The following is a 27,117-nucleotide window of genomic DNA, read 5'->3' on the forward strand; positions in this document are numbered from 1 at the left end:
TTTTGGGTACTTATATGTTAGTACACTCGTACCCCCACTATCCATGTCGGCGTAGAGTTGATTTTATATAGTGTGGCGAGCATAGCGAGCCACCGAAGGGCCGCGTAAAACTATACATATAAGTACCTAGTTTTGATTTAACGAATTTATCTAAATAATCATTTTTTTATGTTTTTTTCACATTTGGGAGCTAATGGTTGATTGTCCTTTGCTCCAAATATTATTCCAGATTACTGTTCCCACCAAACAGATTGGACAGATAAATCCTTTGGTGTGTACCCAGATGAGATAGTTTGTAATAATAAAGAACACTGAGGCAAATTCCTTCTCAAATGGTTAAACCATGTGCAATGCAGGTGGGGCAGATGTAACATGTGCGGAGACTATTTTCCCTGCACAGAAACAAAATAACTCACCCAAATCTAATTCTATCTGCACCTGTTACATCTGCCCTAGGGATGCCAATCCCAGGGCATTTTTTCAATCCCGGGATCAGAAATTGAAAAATGCTCGATCCAGGGATTGGCATCCCTAGTTGTGTCACGCGTGTGTTATATACCCACCCCCACACCGGCCGACCCGCACATTTACTTACATTAGCGGCCGGCCGGGAGTGGAGTGGGTTCGGAGGTGCACGGTGCCTCCAGGCTCGTGCACCTTCTTGGCAGACAGCACAGCAGCCGGAGAACGAAGAGGCAGGCCGGAAAGGAGGCAGGCAAGCGGGCAGAGGAGCAGAGGCGGGCGGGCGTGCGGAGGAGAGTGAAAGGGGGCGGCACAGGAGTAGGCTGCGTCAGAGTGGGCGGTGTGGCCTGCGCAGCGTGACCTCTACTGTTATGCTACGCAGGCCGCACGCAGGGGTCAGGATTCAGGAACAGCCGGGCAGTGTCTGAGCGAGTGCTCAGACGCTGCCCGGCATTAGACTGCACATGTATTGCATCGCATCGCATCCAATATAGTGGCATACAATTCATGCGATGCGATTTTTCATTGTAAAGACCCGATTTTTAATTGTATAGTCACCCATGGGTGATTTCATACCCCCACTTTCCAACTACGCATGGAGTTGATTTTATATAGTATGGCGAGAGCGCAGTGAGCCACCGAGCCCAAAGCGTGGCGAGCCCCGCGCGGGGACGTAGAATACATGTAAAGTAATCCGCTGCCCCTCGCCACGCTTCGGGCTCGGTGGCTCGCTGCACTATATAAAATCAACTCCATGCGTAGTTGGATAGTGGGGGTATGAAATCACCCATGGGTGACTATACAATTAAAAATCGGGTCTTTACAATGAAAAATCGCTTCGCATGCCTTAAGTAGTGGCAAGCGATGAAAAAATTGGGCGCCCAGATAATACACAAGTACCATTTATTCATTTATTTACAGTTTTTTATATAGCACAGCATATTCCGTTGCATTTCAGATGCAGGTACGACCATAGGCGAATCTAGAATTATGGTAATGGGTGGTCCCAGATCTAGACACAATAGCAGGCGGACCTTTGCGCGGCGTAGCCGCGCGCCAAAAGGGGGCGTGGTCTCATGGGAAGGAGGCGTGGCATCACAAAAAGGGGTGTGGTATTACACTTTAGACCATACACAGTAATGGCCATTACACATTTTAGCAAACTCCGTAATACCCATTACACATAAAGCCACACGCCGTAATGCCAATTACACATAAGGCCACACACCTTAATGCCCATTACACATTGTGCCACACATCATGATGCCCATTACATACTATATAACAAACCATAATGCCCATTACAAATTTGCCACATAAGTGCTGCTTACCTACGTGCTCATTGCTAGGGGGTTCTTGCTTGATGGCACCATAGTACCCATTACACATGATGCCGCACACCATAGTACCCATTACACATGATGCCGCACACCATAGTACCCATTACACATGATGCCGCGCACCATAGTACCCATTACACATGATGCTGCACACATAATGTCCCTTACACATGATGCTGCACACATAATGCCGCTTACACATGATGCTGCACGCCGTAATGCCCCTTACACATTAAGCCACACATTTTGCGTAATGCCCCCACATACCGCCACTTGTAGCGTCCCTTAAGCAATGCCCCCAAAAGTGCCACTTACTGTAAATTTTTATATGAGCCTTCGCTGCTGCTGCAGGGAGAGATAGAGAGCGGTGCAGCTGCTTCTATGGGGAAAGGAGCAGAGCGCAGCACAGAGCACGCTCCCACTCCCCTCCTGGGAACCCCTCTTGCCGAGTGGACATTTGAAATATTGTGCGCGCTGTTGTTGTGCGTGACGTCGGGGGAGCACCCCGGGCGCTGGCGCCACATGATTAAAGGGGGGACGGGCTGAGGTGAAAGCAGGGAGAAGAATTGGAGCGGAAGCTGCAGGGGTGACACCAATTAACCCATATGGATCCATCCTGGTATCAGATTGAAGGCCCAGCGATTTGGGTTCGACTGAGATCAACCTCGAGCTTCAGTGATGCCGAAGGGGGAACTGGCAGCCGTTGAACTGGTTGGGGGTCGGAATTAGCGGGTCCCATGTTATCCTATAGGGAAAACGTTCCAGCTTTGCCTGGCAGTATCTCCGGTTCCCAGGGGGCTAGAGACACGGGGCTGGGCTCGTTGGAAAGCCCCATCCCTCAGCTACAAAATGGGTATAATGGGTGGTCCTGTGCACCCCCGGACCACCCCCTAGATTCGCCTATGGGTACGACCACAGTTGCACAGTGAATATAGGAACACTGGATATCATTTAAATCATTAGAAGCTGCTTGTGTGTCCTATCAATTTTGAGAATAAGACACATTGTAATGGAAAAAGTTGGAAATAAAGACGCTGTAGGCTACTGCGCATCGAGGCTAGATGTGTCTGGACACTTTGTAGGTAGCACTTACATTGCATAAAATGCTCCACAGTGAAGTGCTCACATACTACCGGCTATGCAAATTTAGGCGCAGGCCGCCATGTTTCGGGTCTCAGTGTCTGTATGTGACTTAACACTTAGCAATTTGCAAACTTCTACTAATGGGTCTGAATCAAGCCCAAGGTTTGGAAAGTATGCTTACCTTCTCCTGCCTTAAACCCCTCCCACAGCCTAACCCTCCCTGTTCTTGAATAACCCTAACCTTCCTACCCCTAACCCTCAGCACAACCTAACCCTAACCAAAAGTGCTGTCCTACTTCCGACAGGCATGCAGGTGTATTTTAACTGCCGGCATCCTGACCGCCAGGATGTCAACTGCATCCAGTAACCACTTAGCTGCAATTGAGTTTGTTAAAAATACAATAATGCTGAATTTATTTTTAATACAGGTTGAGTCTTCCGTCCCCGTATATCCAAAAATCAAAATATTAGAAAACCGTAGTTTTTCAGTATATTTTGGGGGGTTTATTTTGTTGGTCCCCCGCACCTTTTTCATACTTCCCTCGTCCCCCCGGCGGCCACGGAATTCTATTCAGTGGCATCTCCCGTCCCAAGGATGCATTGTGTCGGTGCGCCGGTGAATTCACCGGCTCACCTGTGCAATGCATCCTTGGGACGGGGGATGTTGCTAAAGATGATTGCGATGGCCGCCATGGATGTCGGGGGACCATCGGGGCACCACCAGGGGACCAGGTAAGTATGGGAAAAAAATACTCTGAAATCCTCAAAAATCCCTTATGCAGAATGATTGTGGACTCGTACAATTCGGATAAGGTATCCTCAACCTGTGGAATGGGTGTATGTTTCTGCGCTAGCGTTGTCTTTCAACTGCCTTAATATGGTACAAGGTTGGATTGGGGAGTATTTAAGGCGCTACAAAAATATTATGATAAAAGTAATATGTGCATATATGACAATGTATAACAATGTGCTTGCCTGTGAAAAGAAGGGGGTGGGGGTTAAAAAGGTTTAAAATGTATACAGCTCTTTTTTGAGTACTGTTTGAGGTTTTTACGTTTTGTAATAGCGGAGACTCCGGGGATCACGGTTGGGTGAAACAGACCTACACTGTCCCTACAATACCTCTCCTGTGTCTGCGGTGATCTTGTGCAGGGCTGTCACTCTCGATGTTGTTGCGTCTCCGTCTCCCGGCTTCTCCGTCCGATCGTGGTGACCGGAAGTTCGGGTAGCGTGTTTCCGGTTTCCTCGTTCCACGCTCCCGGCAGTGTTCGACCAACGCGTTTCAAGTTTGGCACTCTTTGTCAAGGATACTGGGCCCTTGCTGGGACTACCTTTTTATTCTAACAAAAACTTTATTTAAAATTTAAAAAAGCACAATGTCCGTTCCGGAAGCGATCTTCAGGAAGGGAGGAAATTGTCATCATTTTCAGCGGCAAGCACATGTTCTATATGGCAAAAAAATTTAAAGGAAGGGATTTAGATCTATGTCGATGTTTAAACCAGCTGGAGTGAGTGTTTTTAGTTCGTAGATCCATTTTGTTTCATTTTTTCTTAGTTCTGTAATGATATCTCCTCCTCGCCAGTGTGGTTTTTTACAAAAGGTAAAAACCACACTGGCGAGGAGGAGATATCATTACAGAACTAAGAAAAAATGAAACAAAATGGATCTACGAACTAAAAACACTCACTCCAGCTGGTTTAAACATCGACATAGATCTAAATCCCTTCCTTTAAACTTTTTTGCCATATACCCATATAGAACATGTGCTTGCCGCTGAAAATGATGACAATTTCCTCCCTTCCTGAAGATCGCTTCCGGAACGGACATTGTGCTTTTTTAAATTTTAAATAAAATTTTTTTTAGAATAAAAAGGTAGTCCCAGCAAGGATCAAGTATCCTTGACAAAGAGTGCCAAACTTGAAACGCGTTGGTCGAACACTGCAGGGAGCGTGGAATGAAGAAACCGGAAACACGCTACCCGAACTTCCGGTCACCACGATCGGACGGAGAAGCCGGGAGACGGAGACGCAACAACATCGAGAGTGACAGCCCTGCACAAGATCCCCGCAAGACACAGGAGAGGTATTGTAGGGACAGTGTAGGTCTGTTTCACCGCTATTATAAAACGCAAAAACCTCAAACAGTACTCAAAAAAGAGCTGTATACATTTTAAACCTTTTTAACCCCCCTTTTCACAGGCAAGCACATTGTTATACATTGTCATATATGCACATATTACTATTATTATAATTTTTCTGTAGCGCCTTAAATACTCCCCAATCCTCAACCTGTATTACAATGCGTTTTAGACATGCCAAGATTTTATAATCATAAAGAAAATTAAAGAGTGTGATATTGTTCTACTTACCAGAACTCCGGAAAGCCATGTAGAAGTAACATAAGTGGTTTTCCTCTCTCTCCTGCAGCAACATAGTGAAACCGTAATCCAGAATCCTGCAGATATATTTATTACACAGGTGTTAGTATTGGAGTAGATACATTTACTTTAGGGTAATGTGAGGTCACACCATTGTCACCAGTGCAAATTCTGTTCAAATTAAACTCCAATTCCTAATACAATAGCCAGTGGCGGATTCAGGGGGGGGGCACCCGGGCACGTGCCCCCCCCTGTCATTTATTTTGTAGCTGAGGACCAGAGCTTTCTAACGAGCCCAGCCCCGTGTCTCTAGCCCCCCGGGAACCGGAGATATCGCCTGGCAAACCTGTAATGCTTTTTCCCCATAGGATAATATGGGACCCGTCAATTCCGACCCCCACCCGGTTCCGACGGCTGCCAGTTCCCGCCCTGGCATTACAGAAACTTGTGGTTGATTTCATTCAATTCCAAATCGCTGGGCCTTCAATATGATACCAGGCTGGTCCAAATCGGTCAATCGGTTCCAGAGATATTGCATGTAAACCGATTTTTTTATTTTTTAAATGTAATTTCATGGCTGTTCATGTTCTTTGAGGGCAGATTACTCTGGAACCAAACGTTCCAGTTTCACTGGACCAAAATCATTCAAAGCCCACTCAAAAGTTCTTCAATATAATACTTGTCTCATGTAAATGGGTCAGTTGGTTCAATGAGATAACTGGTTAAAGGGGGGAGGGGTGGTTTTCTCTCCCCCTCACACCAGAAAATGCAGGGACTAGGCTGGTGTAAAAGGGGCCAACCTGGGAATGCATTTTCTGGTGTGAAAGGGGTATTATTTCAAATAGCCGGGACCTGCAGTGCTCTGAATACAGCCAGGCTCTGCTACTGTCAGTGGCTATCACTTCTGCCTGGCGGCGGCTGTCCCCCATTTACCACGAGCATGTATTCTCCCTTGGCAATGAGCATGTAATCCCACATGGCAACGAGCATGGAACCTCTGGCAATGAGCATGGAACCCTTGGCAATGAGCATGTAGAAAAGCAGCACTTATGTAGCATAATTTTTAATAGGCATTATGGTGTTTGGCATAACACATAATCGACATAATGGCATGTAACTTAACGTGTAATGGACATTATGGTGTAAATGTTTTATGCGAGCCTTTGGTGGACAATGTCCCTGTTTATGAAGTGTATTGTGAATTTTGGCTTAATCTGTGTGGCATTATGTGAATTATTGCTCAATCCATGTGGCATTATGTGAATTTTGTCTCAATCCGTGTGGCATTATGTGAATTTTGGCTCAATCCATGTGGCATTATGGGAATTTTGGCTCAATCCGTGTGGCATTATGGGAATTTTTTCCCAATCCGTGTGGCTTTATGGGAATTTTTTCCCAATCCGTGTGGCATTATGTGAATTTTGACTCAATCCATGTGGCATTATGTGAATTTTGGCTCAATCCGTATGGCATTTTATGCATTTGGCTCAATCCATGTGGCATTATGTGAATTTTGGCTCAATCCGTGTGTGTTATTATGTAAATTTTGGCTCAATCCATGTGGCATTATGTGAATTTTGACACAATACATGTGGCATTATTTGAATTTTGGCTCATTCCATGTGGCATTATGTCAATTTTGGCTCATTCCATTTGGCATCATGTGTAAGGGGCAAGTATAATGGGGTCTAGTATTTTGTTGCATAATGTGTAGAAGTTGTATATGGTGTTGACACGCCCCCAGTTGAGTGGCCACACACCCTTTTCCGGAGCACGCCTTTGGCGCGCGCACAACTACATCCTTCACTTTTGCCGCCATGGTGGGCCTGTGTACTTTAAATGCCAGGGCCTATTTTTAATTCCGTTCCCACCCTCTCCTGCCGCTCTCTTAGCATGTACACTGGCACCACTAACCCCGCCCCTCCCCCACCCAAACCCTTTTTTATCATGGTGCCCCCCCTGTCATTTTATCCTGGATCCGCCCCTGACAATAGCTATAAAGCTGTAAAAAATAATATGACAGAACATGAGAATATCTACTTCTTCCGGAAGAACCATCTACCTATGGTTATAAACCATTGCATATAGATTATACATATACAAATTATATTTAACTCCTTACTCAGAGATTTGAAGTAATGACTGCATCTTCAAACATTGTTTTGAAGTAAAATAAGTACATGTCCGATGAAGAGAGCCTTAACTGAAATGTGTAGATTTTAGCAAAGTAATATTCTGCAAACCAATTCCCTAATCCCTATTAATAAAAGTGTGGTTCAATAAATAAGGTACTGTAAGAACTCTCATTGGGTAAATGTATTTAACTCCTACACATACATACTGTACTGTATAATTAATACTATGGCCCTGGTACAGATTATTCTTCCACATAGTCCCCATGCTTGTCTAAGCATTTGTTCCAACGCTATACAAAAGGGGGAAATTTACTAAGAATACGAAGACAAAATTTTGTGTTCGTATTCTTAATATGAATGGCTACGACTGCATACGGCTATTTCAGCTGTATGCAAAGTCGTGTTCCAGAGGGGAATTTACAAAGCAGTCAAATACGACTGCTTTGTAACCCTCCAATGGAGTAACCATTCGTATTAGCGGCCGTATATACGGCCGCTAATACGTATTCGTATAGCCAGTCTGCACAGATCAGTCAGATACTATAAAAAAAATGGCTGTAACCAGCACCAGGCTGAAAGAGCCGAGGCTGGTAATAAAAAATCAGGAAACCCGGCAAATAGGGGTTCCTTGATTTTTTAAAACCAGCCCCAGGCTCCAGGTCCAGGGCTGGTTCCCAAAATATGGGGGACAAAATGAGTAGGGGTCCCCCGTATTTTAAGAACCAGCCAGCAGGGTAATGCTACAGCCCGGGGGAGACTTTTTATACAAGTCCCCCCGGCCAAAGCATTAACCCTACCGATCAGTCAGCCTGGCCAGGGGCCCTGGGGGAGTGGGGACCCCCCCAATAAAGGGGCCACCCCCTTCAGGACTTAGCTGACAAGGCTGAAGCCTGGTGCTTTCCCGGTGACCCTGGAGCAGTGATCACCGGGCTTATTCAGTGTAAAAGAAAGAATTACCTATTGTTTATTACTGTGGAACTATGAGTCCCAGCAAGCCTCCCCCGCAAGCTGGGACTTGGCGAACCACAAGTCCCAGCATGCGGGCATTAAAGGGCCCGCTGGCACTTGTAGTCCCACAGTATTAAAAATAGTAAAATAAACACACCCAGACACATGAAAAATAAAACTTTAATACATCCAAAGCCCACACATACTGATACCTCTCTTGATCCCGTTGGTAGGTCCCTGGGTCCGGGGTCCGGTGCTCCTGGGTCCGGGCCTCTATGGTCCAGGGTCCGGTGCCTTGGTTCCTGGGTCCGGGGCTGCAGAGTCCGGGGTCCGGGGCCTTGGTCTGGGGCTGGTTCGGGGCTCCAGGGCTAAAGAGTCCGGGATCCAGGATCCGAAGAAATCCATAGGGGTACCTGTGGAAGGAAATCCAACTTACCAAGCTCATCCGGCGAAGATCTGTCTTCTTCTGTCCGAAGTAGTCCAGGTCTTCAGAAAATAACAAACACCGGCTATTCTGGCCGGTACCCGAGATGGACTGAGGAGTGACGCAGAGAAAATCGGCTCCCGATTGGCCGCTAGGCGGCCAATAGAAACATTCGGAGGAGAGGCGCAGAAGATGAAACATCTCTGCGTCTCTCCTCAGTCCTGGCTTTAACTGTGCGGAGTTTGTATATCTCCCCGTATTTGCATGGGTTTCCTCTGGTTTCCTCCCACAATCCAAAAATATACTGACAGGTTAATTGGCTCCCAACAAAATTAACCCTAGAATGAATGTGTGTGTGTGTACATGTGGTAGGGAATCTAGATTGTAAGCTCCTCTGGGGCAGGGACTTATGTGAATGTTCAAATATTCTATGTAAAGCGCTGCAGAATATGTATGTGCTATATAAGAAACTGTTAATAATTAAATAAATATTGAGAGTTCCAACAATTCCACGTGAATTAAAATGAAATCGAAAAGTTTCAGTTGGTTCTATTCAAAATGGAAATTTTTTTGTTCTATTAACCCTTTGAGTGCCAATATTACTGTGAGCGATCCTCAAAATATCTGCTAAAAATGCCAGCATTTCTCACAGCGACTTCTTTTACTATAAATAAATTGAAATACAGCCAAGTCTATTAAATTGAAGTTAGTTAAATATTAGACCCCAAAAAAGACCAGTCTGTGAGCAACGCTGGCATTTTTAAACAGGTATTTTTTTGAGGATCTATCACAGCAACGTTGGCACTCAAAGGGTTAAAAGCAGTGGCGTAGCTTTGTTTGGGCCCCCCCCCCCTGCCGTTAATGGGGGGGGCGCCCCCCCCTCTCCCCGTGCCCCCTCCCCTCATTGCCGCATGCTTACCTGTCCGCGCGTCCCGGCTCCCCTCCTGGCTTCAATTAATTCTATGCAGATGGACCACAATAAAATGGCCGCCCCCATACCGCAGACAGTTTCAGGGAACAGTCTGCTTTATGGGGCGGCCATTTTATCGTGGTCCTTCTCCATAGCATTGATTGAAGCCAGGAGGGGAGCCGGGACGCGCGGACAGGTAAGCCTATCTTGACAAATTCCCTTGGAACTCAAAGGGTTAAAGTTCTATTTTAAAATCTATGTAGGTCTATGGGGAAGTACTGATGCTCTATTTGAAATACTATTTGTGCGTGAAGTCGAATTTCTGGTGATTTCGAGGGAACATTGACTCTGTTTTGCCTGTAAATACTGGATTGTATCTAGTAATGTACTATCAAATCACCTCAAAATTAACTGCAACTAAAAATTGACCTTTAGTAATTATTCCCGCAAGTGTGAAAAGTTAAAATTTCCAAGCTACAATGTGAAGCACTCACAAGAACTATACGTATAAAGGTTCTTGGTTTGCAAACATTCTGTGATTGTTACAATACATTTCCAAATAAAAATGGGTATAGAATAAAGAAAATGTTTAGTAAATGGGTTGACGCGCATTTTGTGAATTTTAGCACTTTCATTACAATTGAAAGGTTTGTGTGAGCCAGGCTAACAAAAAGAAAATTGGGTTTGACAGGTACAGTAATGGCTGTGTATTGATACCACTACTATGGAATCTGATGTGGTGGGCTAACTACAGTATGGTTCAGTAACATAAGTTGTGTGTACACTGCTGGCAGAGGCGTAACTATCATCCCGCAGCCCCCGCCGTGGCGGGGAGGCGCTGAGGGTATGTGGGCGCCGGGGGGGCTGCGGGACGAGTCACTGTCTGGCTGCCTGTGTGCACCTTCCGGGTCCCAGCTCTCCCGGCTATTGCCGCAGCGCTGCTCTCACTGATACAAAAAGTGACACTTGGAAAATGGCTGCCCCCATACCGCAGACAGTTTTTTTGTCTGCTGTATGGGGGCAGCCATTTTCCAAGTGTCACTTTCGCTAGCAGCAGCAGCCGGGACCCGGCGCGGACGGATGCGGCCCAAGGTAAATACACACGCACACAAACACACTGTCAGTAAATTTACTTGGTAATAAATTCTGCAGGTCACAAATATACATCTCCCTATAGATTGTAAGCTTGCGAGCAGGGCCCTCATACCTTTGATGGTCTGTAAATATCAAATTTGTTGTATCACTGTCTCCTTTTGTAAAGCACAATGGCATATTCTGTGCTATGTAAAGAGACTGTTAATAAATAAATAAATAAATATCTCTGGAGACTGGTTTAGTGAATTAACCATTAAAGCTTTAATTGATTAATTGCACAGAAGCATTTTTTTTTTAATTGATGTGATAATCGGTGATGAAAAAACCCAATTGTGGTACAAATAATAGTTCTCCCACTAACGGTGTCTGATATATTGGCCGTTTGATTGAATGGCCGATACATCGATGCACCATCATCCAGTGTGTATGAGAGCTATATCTGTAAAGGGCGTCATCATTCACAGACAAATCGCGTCAGCTGTGCAACATAGCCGATGCCCGTTAGATCTAAAGATATATTGGTGTATCAAGCTGTGTGTACGGGCGATCCACCGACCGCCCATACAGCTGCCAGTGATGGATACCTCAGTGGGCGTGCGATGGCAAGTTTATGATGTCCGTCCCGACAGATCGGGCAGTGTGTATGGAGAACGCACTGCTCCATCCGCCTATAGATATATCTGCAGATATATATACCAGTGTGTACCCAGCTTTAATGTTTTGCACCTACTTATTAGGCTTGAAGAATTCAAAGTGTTTGCCCAATCATTCAAATCAATCAATCTGTGCTATGCAAAGATGCCAGGTTCCCCATAATAATAATAACAACCCTTGCAGGCAGGCTTGCACAATCCATTTTTGTTAAATGATTATTTAGTTATGCAAATAAAGCAGCAGCCTTGGTGTACCCAGCCCCTAGCTACTGGTACTTATTGCACCTATTCTTCAGCATTGCTTGCCTGTGCAGCTTCTGTGCAGCTTCTGTGCAGCTCCAGCAAACCAAACTGATCTAAAGGGGAAAACTTCACATGAATTTGTCATCAAAGCTAATTCCAGAACATCAGGCGAAGCTTTATCTCCCTGTCAGACACAGCAGATTTGTGTGAAGTGCAATGAATGACAATGTTTAGTTAAAGTAGAATACGGCTGGTTAGTGGAAGGACACCTTGAGAGGAGAACCTTTATTTAAAAAATGTTAAATTGGTCTGTTTCCTAGCTCAGATGGAGAAAATAAGTACTGGGTTATAAAGTTTGTATTGACAAAAATGTATGGGTACATTTACTGAAGCTTCTGAAAAAAAAAAAGGGAGGTGATGTTGTCCATAGCAACCAATCAGATGTGGTCTATCATTTCTCTTTTGCATCCTACAAAAGGATAGACAGATTCTGATTGGTTGATATGGGCAACATCACCTTTTTTCCTTTTTGGAAGTAAATTTACCCCCTTAGATCTTACACCTTTGTAAAGATGTAGATCAGTAGTCTCTCTCTATGGCCCACATGTAACAAACTACCTGCTATTTTGCCCATACATTTTAAGTGGCATTAATTTAAAAGGATGACACCAAGGAAATATCAGTAGGGTAGTACCATTGTTATTAAAGTCCCATTGTTTCCTTTCCCTTTTAAATAAACCAACCATTGTGACAACCCAGTTCTCCTTTTAGGAGTAAAATGAGAGAGCCAAGGTTTGAACTGAGGTCTCCGGCCACTGTAGGCAACTTCTCCACTGACTGTGGGGTATATTTCTAGCTGTTGGGCAGCTCCTAGATTTGTCTAGAGTCCAGCCCAATCTGTTATCCTTATGTTCTAGTTTGGTTACGGTATAGATCTGGGGTAGCCAACCCTAGTCCTCGAGAGCTACCAACAGTCCATGTTTTGCAGGTCTCCTCACAGAATCACAAGTGAGCTAATTAGCTCCATCTGTGTATCTTTTACAATGTGTCAGTGATTAATGAGTGCAGCTGTGCAGCAGCTAGGTTGTCTGGAAAATGTGAACTGTTGGTAGCTCTCGAGGGCTAGGGTTGGCTACCACTGGTATAGATGATAGATAATGTCTAGGTCGACCACTAATGATTGACATTGACTAGGTCAACACCTAAGAATGGTCAACATAGTTATATTGCCTGTGATACTGTTGGCTGCCGCATCACCATATCAGTAACAGGCCAGGAGTATGGTGCATTACTGCTACATAACTGCATTGGCAAACACCCAGACTAATCAATAACCGAGGTTATTGGCGGTGATGACCCTTTTATGAATTTGTGTGCATGCGTGTGTGTGTGTGAAGGGCATACCTATGGCCAGAAACCCTCCTGTCTTAACAAATCAGCAAACCACACAGCAACTGGTCATTATAGTTACCAATATTTTAATTTAAGAAATCTGTTAATCCGTAACATTTATATTCCTTTACATTTTCCTGTCATATAAGATTGGAAGAAGTTTTGTCCACGCACTTACTTGTGTCTTATAAAAATATATATATTTAGTGCTATTCCTGCTTTGCCTTTTCCCCAAACACTATTAACTACTGTATATGTAATATATGCATTTCTTTTAAAATGATGAAACGTGATCACTTTAGCTAAACGCTTCCTCATTTTTCAGCTTTCAAGTTACCAGTTACATCTTTTTAATGCAGCACTGCTACATACTGGAACATATTCATTTATCTTCTATCTTGTAGATGGTGCAATCTAATTTATAGAAATATGATAAAGAGATTAATGCATTCATTTTATCATATTAAAAATGTAGGTCAGATCCCAATTGTGATTCTGTTAGATTGGGAAGTGATAGACGCCTCTGGGCAAAAGTGCTGGGCTTTGAAGTAGGAAGTACGTGAGGGAAAAGTCCACATGTGACCTGCATACTAACAGGAACCAGACAAGCTCAGATAGGGAGCAATGTCTATTGCCTGTAATCTGTATCCTGTATGTTATCTGGCACACTTATCGCCTCATTTGTATTAAATTACAAGTCGCTGGACTGCCAAAATATACAGGCAAAAAAAAAAAATATGTTAATCAATTTTGGGAAGCGAGTCCTAGTAGGAATAGTTGATATGAATTTACATCATACAATCCTTTACATGGCCCGAGATGTCACAAAATGGAGGCAGTGTAGGTTTTGAACAAGTACACGCCCATTGCCAGTTATCATGCCCTCCAGAGGGCCTCATGTATTATCCAGCAGTGTGGACACTAGCTGCAACAGCCATCTATTTGCAGCTGGTAAGATCGCTCAAGTTGCATGAAGCTTCACTATATGTCCAGTCCGACCGGAAAAAGAGGTCTCAAATCAGCAATTCTTTAAGTGGCAATAAATATATTTATGAGGCAACTAAGTGTATTTTTGTGATTTGTGTGAAAATCTGAGGAAGTTTTAGGGCAAATTTCAGCAGAAACATTGAAAATTCTGAAGGGTTTGCAAACTTTCAAGGCCCACTGTATATGTCATACGTCTTTTTATATTGCACCTGAGGTCTCCTTAAAAGATTTGGAAACCAAAAACTAGGATATGCAGGCAGATTTTCCTCAAGTATGGGACTAGCAGTCCCTATCACCATTCCCCAAAATGGTTGAAGGAGATAACACGCCCACCAGATATACAAGGGAGTACCCACAACAGTCCTACATGTCCAACACATCCTAGAAATTCCCAGGTTCATTTTGCAAACATGTGTTTCTATTTCCAATGTTTGGTGAACTGAAAGATTGATTTAAAAAAAAAAATTCTGGTTAATCGCCTTCTCTCACTTAGGGGGATATTCAATCACCGGCATGCATCTCCCGTCGGGGAGAGGCCCGCCGGGCCCTATTCAATGCTGTCTTCACCGACAGCATTGAGCAGGGTATCTCGGCAGAACAAGGCCGACATCACAAGCTGTCGGGCTTGTTCTGCCAAGAACGGCCGGGAAGTGACGAGCTGCCGGCCGCAACTCGCCTCTTCCCGGCCACAACTCGCGGCCACGCCCCCTTCTCGTCCCGCTGCAGGTGGGACATTGAATTCTGCCTGCATGTTCTCGGTCGAGCTGACCGAGAACGTGACTGAGTCACGGCGGTCGAGCAAGCTCAACTCCCGTGACCCCCGCATTGAATACCCCCCTAAACCTTGTAGATCAGCCTTCCAATTTATGTTTACATTTAGGCCTAACAGAATAGAAGTAGTCAATCAATTTATAAATGGAGGACTGGGGTTGCGCTGAATACAGTTGGGGCACACACGCACTAAAATTGAGTAAATCATGCCTATTAAGCACTGGTAGGGCCTAAGTCCAACAAAAAATGCCTAATATGGAGATACTTCCTTGGTACTTATGTAATATCTGGACTCCCGTTTTTCTTATGAGACCGCGTCCCCTCGCGGGGCTCACTGCGCTCACCACGCTTTGGGCACGGTGGCTCGCTGCGCTCGCCACACTATATAAAATCAACTCCAGTAGTTGGATAGTAGGGGTATGAAAAAATGGGGTGCATTTAACATGGGAGTCCAGATAATACATAAGTACCACTTCCATACCTCCCCATTAGGCAGACCCCACCTATATCAAAAAGAGGCAAAGCTCACAACACTAGACATATCAAGCAGTTGTCTCACCCTTGTAATAGCCACAACCAAAACATTAATTTAAAACCCCAGCGGGAAGGTAGAATACCCAAATAGTGCAGTTACAGGGGAGGGAGTAGAGATGGATGGATACCTTGGCGATGCCAACAAGAGACAGTAGTACCCAGTAGAGGGTAGGCAGTTGAAGGGATGTCAAATACCAAGGAAGCCCTGAGTTAAGTGTTGGGAAAGAGGTTGCTTCAATTTCAACCCATTGCTTCCTCTCTGACATCTGACTCACCCTTGTAAGCAACACTATTTTTTTTATGATTGTTCTTGCCCAATAAATATATTTATGAATTGTTTAGACTTTTAAAGTAAGTCTTAATAAGTGACATTTTAATATATACGTGTTACGTGATTATCTGCTCTGATGTGGCAGGCATTCTAGGCAGTATGGATGGTGTACACTTCACAGCACTGAGGTCAATACCCAGCATGGCCCTAACTGTGCAGAGTTTGTATATTCTCCCCGTACTTGGGTGGGTTTCCTCCGGGTTCTCTGGTTTCCTCCCACAATCCAAAAATATACTGGTAGGTTAATTGGCTCCCCAAAAATTAACCCTAGAATGTCTGTGTGTGCATGTACATGTGGTAGGGAATATAGATTGTAAGCTCCAATGGGGCAGGGACTGATGTGAATGTTCAAATATTCTCTGTAAAGAGCTGCGGAATATGTGTGCGCTATATAAGAAACTGATAATAAAATAAATAAAAATAATGCGGAGTTGTACACATACAAAATGGTTGTAGATCTGGATCTGTACTGCATATGTTCAGATCTGCCTATCTAAAGTCAGTCGCAGTGCTCCCTAAACCACAGCATGATTGACATGTTGCGCCATTTGTATGGAAGTGGTGGACACAGCCATTTTTTCAGAAAATGCTACAGCTCCGTTACCTGGGTGTAAGGAGGCCAGTGGCTGCATCCTTGGACACATCTTCCCTGGCCCCAGCAACTTGGAAAACCACTGACCATGCACAGTGACATAAGGGTGGCCAATGTTCATGCAGCTGGTACAAGCTGCAGATCAGAGAAGCCGCTAGGAGAGGTCTATTTACACAATAGCAGCCAGGGGCAAACACAGGATTCTGGATGGTGGTTTCCAAAGGTTTGATTCTAGTGCGATTGTCATCAGCCCACGAAGGACACATAATTAGCATGTAGCAACCTATCACATAAAGTGCTGTAAATGTATACAGACTTATGCAAGCCCAATGATCACTATAAGCCACTTACCAAAGTCTCTCTCTCTGGTGCAATGATTGAGCACTCTGATCCAGACACACATACAGGCTCTGTAGGAAAAGCCCTTTATACTGCATGTAGTGGCTTCTGGAAAGGCTGTGATGATGGCAGCTCTGTACTATATAGTCCAAATCGAAGGTGTTGTGCTTGCTGTTTGATTAGATGACAATCAAAATCGTGATTGAATTGCAAGCAAGATCGCACCGTGTGAACAGCCTTAAGGCCCCCATACACTAGCCGATTTTGGTCAGATTTCAGCCAGATCAGTCGGATCTGGCCGAAATCGGACCAAAATCGTCTAGTTTTGATGTTCCCTCAGATCCGATGCGCGGTCCCGTGCGCATCGGATCTGCGTCGGGTGGTCGGACCTGCTGCACGTCCGACCACCCGACTTGGGACCTAGTGGGGCGGTGGAGGGAGCAGGGGGGGCTGGGGACGCTGCGGGGGACACGTCTGTGTCCCCCGCTGCTGGGGACAGCGTCTGTGCGGCGATAAGGTAGAGGGAGCAGGGGGGGCTGGAGACGCTGCGGGCGGGGGACACAGGCTGCATAGAGCCGGGCAGGGGGAGCCGGCCGGGAGCTGTCAGTAATGAATAAAAAAAAAGCCCATACAATGAATGGGCGGCCTGTGATTGGCTGAGCGCTCTCTCAGCCAGTCAGCAATTGGCTGAGAGAGCGCTCAGCAGCCAATCACAGGCTGCCCATTCATTGTATGGGCTTTTTTTTTTATTCATTACTGACAGCTCCCGGCCGGCTCCCCCTGCCCGGCTCTATGCAGCCTGTGTCCCCCGCAGCGTCTCCAGCCCCCCCTGCTCCCTCTACCTTATCGCCGCACAGACGCTGTCCCCAGCAGCGGGGGACACAGACGTGTCCCCCGCAGCGTCTCCAGCCCCCCCTGCTCCCTCTACCTTATCGCCGCACAGACGCTGTGTCCCCAGCAGCGGGGGACACAGATGTGTCCCCCGCAGCGTCCCCAGCCCCCCTGCTCCCACCTCTGTAGCCCCCCCCCCTGCTCCCCGGGTTTTTTACATGTGATAAATCGAGACGATTTATCACATGTAAAAAATGGCACATCAAGTGCCAATCTAATCAAGCTCCCCCGGGGAGCAGCCGGGGAAGCTCAGGGGGAAGTCGGGGGCGACTTGTCCTAAGGACAAGTCGCCCTAGTGTATGGGGGCCTTTATGATTCAAGCCCTCAATTTGACACTTTTTTCTGGAAATATTTTTGCCTGGTTCCGCTGTGGGGTGGTGTGTAATACAGGTCGAGTATCCCGTATCCGAATATCCGTTACCCGAATTATTCCAAAAACCAGACATTCCAGAAAGTGAAAAAAAAATTTTTTTTTGCTACAAACTCACTGGGGACATATGTAACAGCATCACTGGGGACATGATATGTAACTGGCACTATATATGTGCAAGACAATGATTGCTTGGCATTCAAATTCAGTGCTGAGATAGTACACACATTTTGTTTCACGTTTTGAAACCTTGTTTTTAGAACAAATAAAATATATTTGTGTGTATTTTATGTGGTAATAAAATATATTTGTGTGTATATTATGTGTTTATACAGCATAAATGCAAGATACTTCAAAATACATCATTGAAATATTAAAATATTCCAAAATACGGAATAATCCGTTATCCAAAATTCTCCTGGTCCCGAGCATTTTGGATAAGGGATACTCAACCTGTATGTGAAAGTTGCGTCGTAGTACTGAAATAAGCGCTTCTCTTTTGGATAGCAAGATGCAGCGAATAAGGGATACGGGAAGGTAGCCTGTAATATGTCAGCTTGAGAAATCTGATACTTTGTATTTAAAAATTAATTAAATAAATAAATAGCATGGCCATGGCCTGATTTGTAGCTCTCAACTAAAACAACTAGGGTGGCCAATCCCGGGATCGGGATCAGCGGGATCCCAGGACTGGCGCGTCCAATCCCTGGATTAGCCTGCACATGCGCAGATCTAAAGCCAGGCAGCACTGCGCACCCGTTCAGACGCTGCCCGGCTACTCCTGACACCGGCGGAGTGATGTGTTGTCAGGTCACGCCGCGCAGCCCACCTGGCGCTTCACCCACACCACCAGCCGACTCCCACCGGTCACACTGCCCAGCTCCAAATTATCGCTCTGCTGCCCAGCTCCGGCCCACAGCACCACTGCCGTCTGGCTCTGGCCCACAGCAGCACCTGGCTACTGGGTAAGTGACGAGGGGAGATTAAAGTTAGAACATTCTGAATCCCTGGATTAAAAAAATACCCCCACAAAACAACCTACTGAATTATGGCAATATAATAAAACAGCAGATGGGTGAATATCCACATTAATGAACACTGGTGATATGCAATTGCAGACAACTTGAATGCAAAGTACAGTTATTCACTATGCATCTGTAGTAAATAACTGTAGTGCTGACTGTGCAGCATCTGTAGGAGCCAGAAGCCGACTAAGGATGCCCTTGGAACCGGGAAAGACGCTAAAAGATCACCAGGGATGGACTGTTGCTGTTCTATCATTTCTATTTCAGCAGTGTTATGATAAATGTCAACATGCTGTCTATGTGGACGGTCTCATGACATTATGAATCTCGCCCTAGCATAACACACCACGTGGAAACAGTTGTGGAATATACTAGACATCAAAATGGGGAAACTACCACAGGTGTGAGCATGTGGTGTGCCTGGCGGGCATTAGCACAACCAGATGTCTGGGTGATGTCGAGGAGATACAGGATGTTGAAGATTAGTGGGGGGGGGGGGGGGTGAGAAGTGACGTGAAGGGTCAGGTGAGGACAAGAGGCGAAGCTAAGCATCAGGCGAGGATGAGAGGATGATGAGGGGTATCAGGGGAGGGACCAGAGGTGATGCAGAGCATCAGAGGAGGAACCAGAGGTGATGCAGAGCATCAGGAAAGGGACCAGGGATGATGCAGAGCATCAGGGGAGGGACCAGAGATGATGCAGAGCATCAGGATAGGGACCAGAGGTGATGCAGAGCATCAGGGGAGGGACCAGAGGTGATGCAGAGCATCAGAGGAGGGACCAGAAGTGGAGTGGATTGGGATGAGCCTGCAAAGTGATGTGGAGGATCATCCACATAAAAGGAACAGGTGTGACTGCATGGAACTGCTGTCTTGCAGGATTAACACACATCAATCCAGCGTCATTACTGAAATCATCTGCCTGACTGCTAGCACTGCATACTCTAACCATACTCCCTATATCTGGGGTAGTCAACTCCAGTCCTCGAGAGCTACCAACAGTGCATGTTTTCCACATCTCCTCACAGAATCACAAGTGAAGTAATTAGCTCCACCTGTTGATCTTTTAATATGTGTTAGTGAGTAATGAGTGCACCTTTGCAGCAGCTAGGTTGTCTGGAAAATGTGACCTGTTGGTAGCTCTCGAGGAGTGGAGTTGGCTATCACTGCCCTACTGTATATTATACAGTTTGCAGTAAGTGCCTATAAGCAGTGCTAGCTGGGCCCGATGACTATGGGTGATGCACACCCTAATAAAATGTGGTTCACGTGCCTATGGAAACTACACTGTACACTGGTGATAACTGGTAACTTGGCCTTGTGTTGTGGACACACAGGTTTATTTACTAAGATTGGAGCTCTATTGAAGATGGGTTGTTGCTATGAACAACTAATCAGACCATTTTCTTCTACAATATGCTAAATAAATAAGTAGTTTCTCATTGGTTGCTGTGGGCAACAACCCATCTTCATTCACTAGAACTCCCATCTTAGTAAATACACCCCACAGAGCCGTCAGTGTGCACTAGGTGTTGCTACGCTCTGGTCTGAAACAGTATAAAGGATCAAAAATGTTTGAAAGTGTTAACTGCTTATTGGATCAGGTCCAGAGTCTTCTGACAAACAGCTATACCTTTGGTATAATGAGCATTAGTTTGGAGATACAGAATGCATTCTGTAAAATTAGATTGGGCTATATTGGTCTTCCATATCAGAGTCCGTGTTCACAAGCTGAAATGCGAACACCCAGAAGCATTGGGCACGTCCTCCAGTCGTGTGCTACAAAAGTCTTCATTATCACAGTGGTTAATATGCATGACCGGCTCTACCATTAGGCAGTTGCCTAGGGCGCCGGGATCTGGGGGGAGGGGGGGGGGGATGTTTATGAGGATCTTTGTTGTACTTAATGCAGGTGGCTGCTGTGAAACTTTTAAAGACCTCACCTCCATACTTTCCCTTGAGGTATACTTCCCTTCTTTGCTGCTCCCTCCTTCCTGTACTTTGTTGTGGGTGGAAGAGAGAGTCCTCCAGGGAAAGCAGGGGATTTGCCCACCTTTCTGGGGTGGGGCTGGGAGGACCACCTGATTTTGGGAGCCTCCTCGCCATTCTGGAATGTTAGCCAAGTATGCCTTAAGGCAGTGGTTCCCAAACTGTGTGCCGTGGCACCCTGGGGTGCCTTGGGGAATTTGCAGGGGTGCCCTGGGTTGATGGTCCAGGACCAATTCAAGTTATTTATATCCAATATAATAGTCAAATTATGGACAAACAGAAGTACATGTTGTCCATTACCACATAACTGATCCTAAAGATGAGATATAAACACAATTTATTTAATTTAATATTTGTTTCTGACTTTCTCAATGAGAAACCTTTAGCCATGGGGTGCCGCGAAAATTTTTTGTTATGCTTCGGGGTGCCGTGAGTCAAAAAAGTTTGGGAACCCCTGCCTTAAGGGGTTGGAAAGTGGGTATTGGTGGCAGTATTGGGGGGGAGGGTGCAGTAGATTGAAGTTTTGCCGAGGGTGCTGAGAAGCCTTACACCAGCCCTGTTAATATGTGTGCAACAGTTGTCCGGGTCCTCAGTCCAGTTTACGCCTGAAACCAAACCTTAGAAAATTCTAATTTGTAACTACCAAAACTAATAGAAGGAAATGTGTAATTACCTCCATCACTTGGTAAACGAGCTGAAAATGAGACAAATGGAGCCTGTCAATCAATCAAGGCGGTATTATACAGCTATGTAAACCTTGCCTATGCTGCAGTCACAAAACATCAATACTAATATAAATGCTAAAACTATAGCTTAAGTGAAAGACCATCTAAACAAGATCATTCATATTCACTGACAGCAGTCTTCAATAATACAACCCAGCCTGTGTTATATAAATACCAAGCACAAACTTCAGGATGTTTATCGGTAAACGAACGATATATTGACTATGACGCGTGTCGCTTATCACTCTGATATCATTAACACCACAAAATATATAACATCGCATACTATAATATGTATGGAAACAAGTCACCTCTTTTCCTAGAAAACACGAAATGAAACCAGATTATTATGACTTCCAATAATTTGGTCTGCTGCCCAACATAAGCGCTTCTATACTCCAGGCCAGATTTGATTGCCAGCTGTGACTGTTACTTTATATCTTGTGTTGGCACGCAAACTGCTAGCCGCCTCTGAAGAAATACTGATATACTGAATATTTAGCACACGTACCAATCTCCTGAATGGATAATCGTGAACAATAGGCTGCTTTTCTATTACCCATAACCTTGAAAAATGACATGCTTTTACCAACTGTCCTTTACAAAGCCCCATCCACAGAATCATTTTTGTCAAGTGCTTAATCATCTCATGGGCACTAGATTCCACTTGTGATGCCAATTGAACAGATAATTACTACTAAGGTGCAGTAATTGCTTCAATGAAGAAGCAAGCTGCATGTTTACACTGAGCTGGGCAGTAGGAATTATTATTCCACTAACGTGTGGCATAGAACACACACAGGGAAAGAAGGTGATCTGCAAAATCACTACGTGCTCAGAGGAGAAGGAAAACCAACATATAGGGCATGGGAGAGAGTGAAACAGGCAGAAGACTGAGATATTTGTATGAATGGGTGGCCTTTTAAAATGTAAAGGTGCTCAGTGTGTCCATCCAGCATGTTAAGGGTAAAGCAGATGCCAACTGCCAGCGATGGATACAGTATATCATGTAGAACATTGGATCCCTGGTTACATAATAAAACCAGCACAGACACCAAGTGATTTTCAGTGGAAATCAAAATGATATTGCAACCGCCTACACAATTGTAGACCATATTACAGATACACATGGCCATTGCCCAGAAATGCAGAACCATGCTGCTAGGATGACTGAGCCATTGTGTGTCAGGGATAACTACAGGGGCACAAAGTACTCTGGATAATTCAGTATTGACACCAGCAGAGGACTGCAATTACTGAGGGGGACTGCCTGACGTGTTACACATCTCCGATGAAACCTTTAGGGATGATTTACTGGCACAATCGATCTGCAAACAATGCAATAATAAGTGACAATTTATGGTTCTGAATGCAATCATGCAAAGTAGCAATCACGCAACAAAATATAAATGATAGGAATGTGTATTGTATCAGCTGTTATCTGGCATCGGGAAAATATCACTTGTGATGGGTAACTGGCGTGTTTTATGTTGGGTGCTGGGGAAAACTAACACAACAGCAGCAATTTAATGTATCGATGTTCTATTGATTGATCACCGTGCCTCCAATGTCATGTGTGGTCTGCTCTGCAGTATACTGTAACAAAACCCAGTGATTGATACATCGCCTGCTTATGTGTGTTGCAGCCACAGATGAGGGTGTGCAATACTCAGCTGTCATGCAATATACAACAAAGTGACTGTATACTGCATTACACGATTCTCCAGTGAGAATCAACTGCGACCATGATGAATACAAGTTTGGAGTTACTACAATGTTTTCTCCATATGAAGTCGGGGGTGGTGTCAAATAATTCAGTATAACAATGAAGGAAAGTCTGAGCATGTGCATACAGTATACTATGGGAACAGTGCAGGCAGTTACCTTGATCCGCACATAGCAGTGTGTGCCCAGGAAATGGTCATTCAGGCAGCCTGGGGTGACCTCTCTGGGGATCCTCTGGAAGGTCCTCCTTGGCCCGATGAGAATGCTGCAGAAAAGTTTGATGAGCGCAGTGCAGGCGCAGAGCAGGCAGTAGGAGTACACCAGCGTCCAGAAAGCCGCAGCGCGCAGGCAGCCGGGCAGGGCGAGCATGCTGCCCGCAAACAGCGCCCTGCTCTGCCTAGGCATCCAAGGGGCTCAAGTGGCAAGGAGCGCTGTGCGAGGAGAAGTCATGGAAACAAGGGGAAGGAAAGCAAGAGGAGGAGAGGGGAGGCAGTGACGAGCTCCGTGCAATGGATGCTGCTGCTGCTGACTCTTAAAGGGGACAAATGAAATTGATAAGGGTACAACCTTGGCTGTGTCTATCTCCGGTGCTGGCAGTGGCAGGGTGCAGAAGCAGTCCTGCTGCGTTTTACATCTGTGCAAAGGAAACAAAAATGCGCGGATGTCATTTTAAATATAAAGATCATGGATTGACATATTCAATGTGTAAATCAAAATCATTAACTTCACACAATGTTAAAGGTGCAGGTGCGCACTCTAAGCACATAGATCAGCCATAGTAAACAATGACAAGATCTACAATGTACATGGCTTATAAATGAGGATCTGCCCAAATACAGGAGCCCCTGTCAAGGTGAACCTCAGCAGCTGGGTTCCTAGTATTATTAAAGTAACATTATGTGAATTTATAGGACTTGCCATAATAGTGCCCCCTAATCTTTAGACAGCAAAGCAGGACCTATTTAGATTAGAATTAAGGAAGGGCAGATGACAGGGCTTCTGGTGCCAAGCAAAATGTCTATACCCTCAAGTGTACTTATATACACAAATACTGAGGATGCAAGCCTATGCAGGGGGGAAAGAATGCAGTGCACACTGATCACTAGTGGGGGGTCAAATTACCCCCGATAAAACATCCGCAGCTTAAAACTGCTGTTTTATCCCACTATCCCATTTGATCGCCTGATAAAAGATGAAAACACAGGTTCAGTGAAACCAGTGTTTTCGCCCAATGTGGACCAGTTTTTGCAGGAAACGGTTGCCTTCAGGGATTTTGAATTCTCAGTAAATTGTGGCACACGTTGGCTTCTTGGTGCGAACAGGGTGCGTCTACACACTGATTTGTAGCAGGATACAGCAGGCTTATGTATATATCCTCTTGTGTAAGATCCGGTAAAATGCAATGTGTAGATGCAGCCATAGATTTAAATGTGCAGACTCCTTCCTGCCAAAGAAGTCCCTTTAAAAGGGACCTGTCAAAATGCAATGTGTAGACACAACCTTAGCTGCTGGTAATAAGATATTCCCCAATGCTGGCGACTTCGAATTTTAATGGTTTACCACCAATCTTTTTCTGGTTGGTAGCATTTCTACCATATGATGTCCACTTTCTAATGGTGAAGTTGAAGTAATGGCCAATGAACAGCAGCGGGACACTATAGTGCATGCACAAACATGGTAAAAAAAAATCCTGATTGCAATGGTTTACATCACATCAACATTTATGATGATGGAAGCACAGCCATTGTTTGATTTGATGCCCATCCTTAGCACCAATCACACTGATAGTATGTTTTCCCTTGAATGGCACTACAAGCCCCTTCAGCTCGGTAGCCCCTCTTAGCACTGCAGGTTTCGTGCAGTCCAAGCCTCGCAACATCCACATCTTCTGCTAACTGCTCAGTGTTAGAAAGGAAAGGTTTCCCCTTTACCTGTATAGTGTTTGTACACTATTGTGGAGGAATGGATGCACCAATCTCTCTCCTCCACTTATCTTCCTCTAAGCATACTTTTTACAGGACAACTGAACTCAGTGCAGTTATAAATACCATTTCTTTAGCAGTTTATAAATCAACCTATTTAGATGAAATGCAACATCTAAGCCAAATAATTCCCACTCTATTCCTGTGGGTTTTTCAGAAGTTGGCTTTCTAAAGACAAAGTTTTCAGGAGGGTAAACCTTAGAACAGGGCTGGGCAATTGTTTTGCTATGTGGCCATGCTGAAACTGATGCAAGGCATGCTGGGATGTGTAGTTCATCAACATCTGGAGGGCCGCAATTGCCCAGTCCTGCCTTAGAACATGGGAACCCCTCCCCCCAAAAATATACAAAATAAATGGGACTATTTATTAAATAAGTGAGGGTTATGTTCCTCAGGTAAATACTCTATTGCTTTGTATCAAAGTGTTATTATCTGAGAAATTAAGGAATTCTTCTTACCTTAAACCAATGGTTCCCAAACTGTGCGCCTAGGCTCACTGGGGTGCCTCGGAGCACTTGCAGGGGTGCCTCGGTTTGGTTGTCCAGAACCGATTCAAATTATTTATGGTCAATGTACCATATATACTCGAGTATAAGCCTACTTTTTCAGAACATTTTTTATGCTGAAAAAGCCCCCTTCGGCTTATACTCGAGTGAGGGTCCCACTTGAGTCAATACGTTTTCCCAGGTTTTTGTTGTAAAATTAGGTGCCTCGGCTTATATTCGGGTCGACTTATACTCGAGTATATACGGTAATTCAGATTCAGATTCATTTATTGTCATTGCCCCATGACAGGACAACAAAATTCAGTTTTAACATCCAATCCGTAATCCAGTCTACATTACATACAATTATACAAACTACAATACATTACACAATACAATACATACTAATATAATACATAAAAGAAGGTATATTCTACCTAAAAACTGTTAATAAACACTAGCCAGTATTCAATGCTACAACAGCTGAGGGATAGAAACTATTCCTCAATCTGCTAGTCCTATTTCTAAGACATCTAAAACGCTTGCCCGATGGCAACAGTGTAAATAGGCCCTGTGCTGGGTGCGTCGGATCCCTTACAATGTTGTTTGCACGGCGCAAACATCGCTTCCGCTGAATGACTTCCAATGATGGTAATGTAGTCCCCACAATCCATTCGGACATTCTAACTACCCGCTGCAACTTCTTACGCTCCTGCATTGTACAATTACCATACCAAACTGTAACACAGTTGGTAATGATACTTTCTATCGCACAGCGGTAAAAATTCATTAGTATTCCTGCTGACAATTTATGTCTTTTTAACATCCTCAAAAAGAAAAGCCGTTGATGGGCCTTCTTCACTAGACCCCCGATGTTAACTAACCATGAAAGGTCCTCCGAGATATAGGTACCTAAAAACTTAAAGCTTTGGACCCTTTCTACCTCCATCCCATTTATCTGAATAGGAGTAACCTGATCAACTTTCTGCCTCCTAAAATCTACAATAATCTCCTTTGTTTTACTAGTATTAAGCAGCAGATTGTTGACATGACACCAAGCAGCAAGAGATTCTATCTCCTCCCTATAAGCTGTTTCATCATTATTACTAATGAGACCAATTAGTGTTGTGTCATCCGCAAACTTAATAATAGTATTGGATGAATGAACTGGTCTACAATCCCAAGTGAAAACTGAATACAGAAAAGGACTCAACACACAGCCCTGAGGCACCCCTGTGTTTAATATAATGGGTGCAGAACTATTAGATCCCGATCTAACAACCTGCGGTCTGTTAGTCAAGAAATCTGC

The 27,117-nt window shown here is 44.8% G+C and overlaps 1 protein-coding gene across 1 annotated transcript in view; it reads right to left on the minus strand.

Annotated features, from left to right (window-relative positions):
* The window catches only part of EPHX4 (epoxide hydrolase 4), an 88,695-nt gene extending 64,827 nt beyond the window's left edge, over positions 1–23,868 (minus strand). The window contains exons 1-2 of the mRNA XM_083157105.1: positions 23,501–23,868; positions 5,255–5,340 (exon numbers count right to left, since the gene is read on the minus strand). Coding sequence (XP_083013231.1) covers positions 5,255–5,340; positions 23,501–23,746 — 332 coding nt within the window. The 5' untranslated portion in view covers positions 23,747–23,868. The remainder of the gene's footprint in view (positions 1–5,254; positions 5,341–23,500) is intronic.
* Between the last annotated feature and the right edge of the window lie 3,249 nt (positions 23,869–27,117).

This window comes from Crinia signifera, chromosome 8, assembly GCF_055691185.1.
Source record: "Crinia signifera chromosome 8, ASM5569118v1, whole genome shotgun sequence".
Taxonomy (NCBI): Eukaryota; Metazoa; Chordata; class Amphibia; order Anura; family Myobatrachidae; genus Crinia; species Crinia signifera.